This window comes from Rhyacophila brunnea, unplaced genomic scaffold, assembly GCF_057557595.1.
Source record: "Rhyacophila brunnea isolate RB1 unplaced genomic scaffold, BYU_Rbru_1.0 scaffold_2, whole genome shotgun sequence".
NCBI classification, from domain to species: domain Eukaryota; kingdom Metazoa; phylum Arthropoda; class Insecta; order Trichoptera; family Rhyacophilidae; genus Rhyacophila; species Rhyacophila brunnea.
In genome coordinates this window covers 55,115,019-55,124,475 of record NW_028232859.1, presented here as the reverse complement: position 1 = coordinate 55,124,475, position 9,457 = coordinate 55,115,019, and the positions used below count along the sequence as shown (strand labels likewise).

At 32.1% G+C, this 9,457-nt stretch overlaps 1 protein-coding gene across 2 annotated transcripts; it reads right to left on the bottom strand.

Annotated features, from left to right (window-relative positions):
- Nucleotides 1–242: 242 nt before the first annotated feature.
- On the bottom strand, nucleotides 243–8,207 carry LOC147072531 (uncharacterized). 2 transcript variants are annotated; one of them, XM_085946863.1, is made up of 5 exons: nucleotides 8,159–8,207; nucleotides 6,381–6,498; nucleotides 5,081–5,262; nucleotides 2,503–3,374; nucleotides 243–645 (listed from the first exon to the last, which is right to left on the bottom strand). In XM_085946863.1, the coding sequence occupies exons 2-4, from the start codon at nucleotides 6,486–6,488 to the stop codon at nucleotides 2,504–2,506; spliced, it is 1,161 nt and encodes a 386-aa protein (XP_085802989.1). In that variant the 5' UTR covers nucleotides 6,489–6,498; nucleotides 8,159–8,207; the 3' UTR covers nucleotides 243–645; nucleotide 2,503. The 2 variants fall into 2 exon arrangements, with proteins under 2 accessions (XP_085802989.1, XP_085802990.1); XM_085946864.1 differs by lacking the exon at nucleotides 8,159–8,207 and adding an exon at nucleotides 7,404–7,524 and having other exon boundaries at nucleotides 247–645.
- Between the last annotated feature and the right edge of the window lie 1,250 nt (nucleotides 8,208–9,457).

Here is a 9,457-nt window from a genome sequence, read left to right as displayed (position 1 = left end):
AAATACTTGTATATTTTTTTTTGTTTACGGACATTTTATATTGTGTCTAGGCATAATAAACAAATATCGTTGCTAAGCAGTAACGTTATCATTGCCTCTAACTATTTTCATGTTTTCAATAAATTACGTATTGATAATTGTATTGTATTTTTTTTATAAGTTACTATAAATATGTAATTTACATGGTAATGTAAAAAAGGTAGAGGTTGTGTTAGGGTTTCTATTGAATGAATAAACAGCTTGCTTCGTTAAAATATACTATATTTCATTTATTTATAGAAATAAAGAATACTTACATGAACATTTATTGGGTTTTTTATTATGAAAATCAACAAAAACAATAATTGGGTGATAAAACTTAAAAATATTGTCTACGGACGGAATGGCACAGTTCTATGATAATCATAACATTGCTAAGTTCAAGTTTCGTCAGCTGGTGTGGTGTGAGTTTGCCGCTGGGGTGCGGGATGTTTGTATTATATCACAGAGTCGAATTGAACACATCGGTTATTTCACAGAAATATTTAACAATTTTACAAACATAAAACCTTTGATTAAATATTTATGTGCACAACACATAACATGGAATTATGAAATTTAATCAAATAAACCATTACGACCTTCTTTTTTTCTTCACTCCTTATACTGAAAAAAAAGAAAAAAATATATCGTTAATAACATAATTAAAATAACATGTTTTCACTGCATATCAAGTATTTAGATTTTAATAAATTGGATAAAACAGATCATAATTGTTGCCTACTTTAATTTGTCCTTAAATAATTACCTAAGTGATTGTTAAATAATTACAAGATAAAAAAAACTTTTTATATACAACGTTTTTAAATTTTCTGTTGAATCATATAAACTTAACTAGCTTAAACGATCAAAAAAATTTGCACTTGATAGAAATACTGAATAATGAAATGTCATTTAATATTGATTTCCATAGTAACGCACGTATATATTATTTAATAATTTAGTTGCTAGGACCTCCTAGCAACCAATAATGGTATCTAAATAACTGTTCATACAAAACAGAATTAACAAAAAATGAATTCAATTCTACTTAAAGATGGCTAAAAAAATGCATTGGCATCGTGATCTGATATATTCTAAAAGTTTTAAATCTCTAGCTAGTCGGGAAATTAGTTAAAAATCGATTGCAAGATTTGTACCGGACAAACAACCACCGGACAAATAAGAATACGAGCTAAGAAAAACGTTGTAAAAAATGATGCATAACGTAAAGTGTTTGAGAGAGAAGTATTAAACAACTACATATTATATCTAACCATTATCCGATCCGGAGTAATCGGTGCATATGTGATGCCATACTATTTAATATATAATACTATATATTCCAGTAAAACATTAGCATTTCTTTAATTCACTTACGATGCAATACCATAATCATTTCAATTAATCGATATAAACAAAATGCACAAAGAAAATGACAATAATTATTTAAAAAAAAAATGTTAATATCAGTACTGCTCATCTATGAAGTGAGCGGGTAGATTTTACGAAACTACCTATCAGAATTTGGAGTTTCGTTTGTACAGCCTATCTTTAGGTATATATAATAATAACTATATCTTTCCAAAATCAAAAATAAACTGTATGCGATTATCTTATTACATATCCTTAAACAACCGCCAAATATTGGATGATTTTGTCCTAATAAGTAATTTGTTGTTTTTGAAACGCCGTTATATAATATATATATATATATATATATATATTACATCATATATAATACAAAATATAAATATTTAATAGTTTCAGTTGACAATCTCTATACATGCAACCAAAACTGTTCATGGTTGTAATTTAATTATTTTGATTATACGTCAAATCACACCCGACCCGCACCCGGTCTTAATCAGGCGTATCACGGAACCCTATATTTGGATGTGAAGCATCATTTTTATTTTTATGACTGGGAATGTCTCAGGAGCATTTACCCATGCCATTACGATTTGCGCTCAAATGTGCTTTGACTGAATTTATATGACTTTAAGTTAAGGTACCCATGGGAGAGATAAGCTCGTAGAGGCAATATTAAAAATTGTGGTAAGTAACAAATTAAAGCTAATATAAGACTGCCAAACATTCTAAGTGAAGAGATCTTGACGTTGGCAGTATGACGTCGCAAATGCAAATAAAATTGGCTTTTGTGATGACCAGGTCAGACGGTCCGATGGGCCTAACAGCTAGTTGAACCGACTTGAGCAGCTCTTCCCTTTCCGTACAAATTTTAGGAAATTCCCAGAGGATGTGGTTGGCATCCTGTATTTCTCTGCCACATGGATAAAGATAACCAAGTCTATGAAGGTATGAGTTTTTAGCGCTGATTCGAATTAATCAAGGACTCTAAGGTCAATGGGTTGGGTGAATAGTTAATAACCGAATGTGGGTACATATATTATGTTCAATTTGGGAGCAGAATTGTTTGTTTCTAAAATCATTATAATATGAAAAATATGATAATCAAAGTACCTTAATAATGTATGGGTGAACCGACAGGATATCCTGGTGGTCCATAGCTGGTTGACAGTGAGTGTGTCTCAATTGGAGCAGAATATCCTCCGCCGCCGCCGCCTCCTCCTCCGAAATGACCACCTCCGTGACTAAAGGATGTGGCGATGGGTGCAATCGAGATAGCGGGGCCAATCGAACCTCCTCCATATCCTTCTGAATATCCGCCTGAATATCCGCCTCCATGTCCGCCTCCATGTCCGCCTGAATATCCTCCTCCATATCCGCCGCCACCACCTCCAGCATGATAATGTGGGCCAGTATGGTAGTTGTAAGATGGAGCTGTGTAGTAGTTCACAGAATGTCCAGCATCACCGTAGCCGCCGCCTCCATATCCTCCGCCGATCGCATATCCACCTCCGTGTCCTCCTCCGTATCCTCCTCCGTATCCTCCTCCGTATCCTCCTCCGTATCCTCCTCCATATCCTCCTCCATATCCACCTCCGTAACCACCTCCAAATCCGGAATCAATAAATACTGGGTAACCGCCGCCTCCATATCCACCGCCAACAGCTACTGGGTAACCGCCTCCAATGGCTACTGGGTATCCATATCCGCCACCGTAGTCATCGAAGTCCCCTCCATATCCGCCTCCATATCCGCCTCCGTATCCGCCTTTAAGTGCGCCTCCAAGTGCTCCCAAACCTAAACCAGCTCCTAAACCAGCGCCTAAACCAGCTCCTAGCCCAGCACCACCGCCGAGAAGACCGCCCTTGAGGAGACCACCTTTATAGATTGCTCCCTTGTAGAGTGCGCTTTTAGCCAGAGCTCCCTTCAGCAGAGCGCCACCAGCAAGACTGCCTAATCCTCCGAGAACGATACCTTTTTTGACTCTGTAGGATAAAAATATTCCGAAATGATTTAATAATTATATTATCCAAGTACGTTGATCCTGTTAGCGTAGTCACTTAAGTATACAAACTGTATTAATAAACAATTTCTTATATTCAAATGAATACTTCACAAGATTTTGAAAATGTAACATTCCATATATTGAACATACATAACTTGAAAACACCTCAGATATACCCACTAGAAAAAATCATAATTGAAAAAAAACCTATTAGTTTTAATTGTCGTGATCAGATAAGAGGCTCATAGCATAATTGGTTAATGCACGGATTGGCGCGACACCAATGGTTATACGGGTTCAAATCCCGTCGAGTTTCGTATTTTTTTCAAATATATTTTTTTGTTTGTTTCTGAGGTGTTTTCAAGTTATGCATGTTCAATATAAACTGTGTATTGAATCACCTTTTTAGGGGCAATATAAAAAAAAAAACAATATGTAAAAAATTTAAACAATTTCGTGAGTGATGATGGACGATGGTAATTAAAAAAAAAATATTGCCACCAGAAACTTATTGCTGAATCTATGACTTGTGAACATTTTAAATTGGTGTAAAAATTATTACATCATTATGTTCGATCATATAGGTATCCACAGAGTGAAGGTTATATTAACAGATTTTTGTTTTGCGAGAAATGGTTGTTAGACATTTGCTCAACCAATTGTGTCCATACGCATTGAAATGTCACTCTGGGGCGGACAAAACTGGCCCAAATTTATTTATTAAAGTTGAATAAGTACAACAAAAAAATAGCGATTTATTAAATCCAACAACAAAACAACATGTGAATTTTGTCACAGTCAAAATTCTACCCGGGACCCACGACACTATAAGCCGACACGTTACTGCTCGGCTATTGTAGCTATCATATCAATAATTGATAATTATTGTTTAGAAAACATAAAATAAATAAATATATGTATAATTTCGATTGTAAAAAAAGAATAATTATAATAAGATGACACCAAAAGCTATTAATAAAAATATGTTAATATAAAATTATAATTTATGTAGAAATCTTGATTTTTAAGGATACTTGTTTGCAAATTAATGTCATATTTCTTATTGGGCAAATATTTTTTTTTTAAAGTTGCCAAAATACGGCTTTCCCCAAAATGTTTAAATTTGCATACATTTTGACCTTTTGAATAAAATAACGACATATTTTATATTTTTTAAATGTGGTCACATAGAAAAAGAATCAATTATGCTAAATTTTTTAATGAAATTTAAATTTCACTAGAAAAGGTCCAAAAATGTTGATAAACAGGCTACGATATTTTCACATTTTTAGAAAATAACAACACGTCTTCCTACATAATCATGACGATATACATTCCCAATTTCATCAATAATAATTATATCCAATGTTGTTTTAAATATATTTCGAAACATTACGACATTGAGAAAAAACAATAATTATAGAGTTATTGATTTTTCATATTATGTTATATTAAAAAACTAATAATAATTAGAGTAGATACATATTTTAAAAATAAATCACCTATGATTGATAGATTACTATGTTTGTCAATAAAAAATAACTATAAAGCAGTGAGTGCTACGAGTATCTCTAAATATGTAGTTATAATAATAATTATAACATTTACGCAATTTCTCTATTTAAAACGTTCTTATTATAGGTCTCATATATTTTTACGGATAATGTTATTGTATATAGCCCTTACCCAGCAAGAGCTCCAAGTCCTAAGCCTCCAGCTCCAATTCCAAGGGCTCCAGCACCAAGTCCTAGAACTGACGCTCCAATGAGGCCTCCTTTGATCAGTTTTTTCAGCTTAAGATGACGTTTAGTCCTTACAAGTTCTCCTTGGGCATTTTCGCTAACTTCAGTTACTTCAACGGGGACGACCTGGATTTAATTAAGTACACATTTTTCATGATTAATATTGTGAATGATGCATTAACTTTGAACAGCTTTGTTATATTATATTCTGACTTTTGCTTCTCATTATGTAAATATAATATTACTATATTGCTGTATTATTACAAGTATAAATTAGAATGACTTTATTTGCCAGATACGTTTACCAGTTGAATCAGTAGATAGGTTTACTCTCAGAATAAGTTAAATCAAGATTAAGACTAATCATTTTATATAAAAAAACAAAAATACACATTGAAAATGCCTCATAACCATAAACGAGGACTTTTATTTGCTCATTGCATAAATGTATTATTATTATTGGTGTATAGCTTTTTACATTTGGATGGAGCTCCGGGGCTGGGCCCCCTATCTCCTTCAAGCATAAATGTTAAATAAATATTATTATATAAGGCAGTGACGTTCAGTTTATAAAAAAGTCATGAAGTTTGAGCTTGTACTAGATATCAGCGAAAAGGACGTTGACACTTTATTCCACAACCAACATGGAAATGTGACCGGAAACGGGCTTTGAAAAATGTGAAAGAGCGGGGAGATTTTTAGTTTTGAAAATCACCGGTTAAACGTTCGCAGCCACGATACAATGGTAAGGCAATGGAATACATCCCCTAATATATGTAATAATACATATTTTAGTGCCCTAGTGAAATTAAGATAAAGTGAATGTTACAATTATTTTGGATCATTATCGTGTTTTCATTGGTATTTTAAACTAGATGAATTAGGAATATTTTACCCCTGAGAGTATATTATTCAGTTACAGATCACGGATATCATATTGGATTTGTAACGTCACCACCGTCATTGAAACTATATTATACATAAGCTGTTTATGCTATAGGTACGTAAATTTTTATCAAAATAGTATGTAAAGGGATTATTACTTAAGCATGTGGATTAACTTGATTTAATTTAAATATTTAAATAAAATTATCCATTATGAAAATACAATCAATATCTAAGGTTTGATACCAGTTTCTTCTAATAGTTTTTCATCTGAAAGTAGTGTATGCCATGACATTCCCAGAGATTACGTTATGTGTGGGAAATTTTATGTAGTGATCTTTTCTGCACAAATTTATTACCTGCTCCTGAGTGGTTTCAACAGGCACCAGTTGGGTGTACTGAGGTTGTTGCTCAGCTACAGCGACAGCCGCACAGAGGGCTACTACCAGAAATAATAACTTCATCATACTGGCCAATCTGCAACAAAAATAATCGGTAAGTATAAACAATGGTAATATAATGTAAAGTTATCTCGTTTTAATTTTTAGGAACAACGGAAAGTTATCAATACGTTTTGTCACATACAATACGTCATTTAATTGATTTCTTTATCGCGTAATTTTAAAATAGGTAACGTTTTGAAGTAAGGTTAAGAAATAAACGATTACGTTATTAGGGACAAACTTGAAATACATCATTTGTAATAATAACAATGCACATAACATAATATTCATTTAATATAACGAAAAATATTTTCTTTTCAACAAAAATCTTGTATGTAAAAAACTACTTAAAAATATATGTATTATATAATTTGATATCATCTTTTAGCGATTGCTCATTTTTAACGTTCTCAATTTAAAAATATTATCTCAACATGTTTATTTATGTGACCATTAGAGAAAAAATATATTACACAAATTGAGTAATTCAACGTATTTTTAAAGTTAAGTAATATGTACCTAATAAAATGGACATAATTTTTATTTATAACAAGACATTTTTGTTTGAAGCATGCGTAACGTATGCAATTAGCATCAATCAGTCAAAAGAAAAGCTTTTGAATATTAACAGGTATTTCACGCTCCATGTGAATAGATTTTTCTACACTGTCCATACAAAATGTATATAATTCAAGGTTATGAGAGTACAGATTTCAATACACCGGTATCAACAAAACATAATACTAAATATCTTTGTATGACACAATAAATGGCAAACAGTGTATGTTTTTTACTGTACATACATAACAGTTTGCAACCTACGTTTTATTAATCCATTTAAATAAGTCCCCTACATAAAATTATTAATATTTTCATACATATTATTGCGATGAAAACGTGCAATTTTATTTTTATGTTATTCTAAATACTTTAACCAACCTTTATATTTGAATAGTTTCCAATCATTTTACCGATATATTTACATATATACAAAGTTTTCCATCACTAATAAAATGTATCTATTATAGGTTATTTGATATGTTATTGTTTGAACAAATATATTTGAGTTACGCAAAATCATTTTATAAAACTCCATAGAAATGCAATAAACACAGTAAAAAAATTACGCTCATTGTTACAACTAATATAACGCTGGCTTGTACATGTTTAATTGAAATAGGATTTATTCTAGTACACATTTCACTGCTAGTGACGATCACATTACAAGCCAGACGGTAATCAAATAACTGACATGCTAGATTAACAATGCTATATCAATTGTATTGAGTTTATCACTGATTCATTGATTTGAATACTATATAACAAATGATCTAAAAATAGCTATAATAAATAGTGCATCAAGGATAATAATTTAAAATTATAAATAAGGTCGCGTAATGAAACCTGTTCTTGCACTGATTGATGCGCTATAACTGACCGGAGTCAAGCAGAAATCACATTACTGTATGTCAACAAAGAGGTGTTATAATAATTATAAGTTGAGTATTTATTTAAAGTATTAAGGATACATTGTGGGAGTCACCAAATTTTCAAAGCGCTGTTGAGAGCACGATCGAATAATATTTTTTCACAATATTTGGTTTGTATAATATATATATTTTTTTTTTGTTTAAAAAATCACTTTTTTCGATAAATTTTATAATCCAAAATATAACCCATAGGCAGGTACGTACATTTTCCGTGTGTCTGAGGTCAAGCGATCACCAACTGACTATTTGGCTGCGATGTATCGTTTTTATAAGGTGACATTTCTCACCGCGAAGAAATTTCACGCATTGCCCCCACCAGGTGAAAAGACGACACACGCCGCCAGCATCCGTGAACTATGCATTATCTCCCATAAACCGCAGTAAAAATTATAGAGAAGAGGAGCGGCCGGTGTAGGGCTGACAAGGTTATTAACAAATAACGTAAATTTCACAGTATTACTAAATCTGTTTCGAATTCTTTAAGTGTCAATGTGTTGAATTTAGCGTATTGCATTACTCGTTTTATTAGACAAAACGCCTCCACGGCGACAAATGTAATTCAATCATTTCTTTTGATCCTGTAGGTCAAATACAAATTAAAATACTACAATGACCTACACAATCATATGAGCCATATATTTCCAAAAACCGATAAGTCTAACCGAGAATACGTAGTACGTACATATTATGTTTATATGTGTAATTTCACACAACATGTAATAATTATCATGAACTTCAAAAACCCGCCAAAAGTATACGCAAAAAAATATTTAAATAAGTATGTTATTTTTTTTCTTATATTTATTACAATAGAGGCTTTATCGGTTAATTAAAATGACTACACTGTTCTAATTAGAGCATAAAAAAACTAACGTTAACACTAATATTAAATCAATATTTGGAAATGTAATTAATAAATAATAATTCTTCTTCTTACATCCTGTCACGACCCAGCATTGGGGGATAGGGCAAGCACAAGCTCGCGCCACTTCCCTTGGTCCATCGCCAACTCTTGCGCCTTCCGCCATGTAAGACCTGCAGCACGTAGGTCGCTTTTTTAGCAACGCTATAGGGTAAGGGAGGGCCGGCCACGGTGACGGAACCCTTGAGGATGTGCCACACGGGTACGAAGTGTCGCACTCTTTGGTGGCATCCAGAACATGTGTTCCAGCCACAAAATTATTATTATAACAGTAATTATTAATAACATATTTTTTTTAAATAAATAATACACATGATTTAAAATTTTAGCATTATTAATGTATATGATATAATATAATTTAAAACACATCGTCCGGTATGCGATAATTGTGGATTCTAGTCCCATTATGTTTCTAAAAAGTATGTATTAGATATTTTTCTGAATGAATACTTCTTATGTACATCGTATACTTTTATCATTGATTATTCTTTTTCAACGTATTATACTTCATTAAAATAATTAATATTAGATTATACATACTATTTTTCATGTCATGGTGTGAACGTCTAAAACATATAATA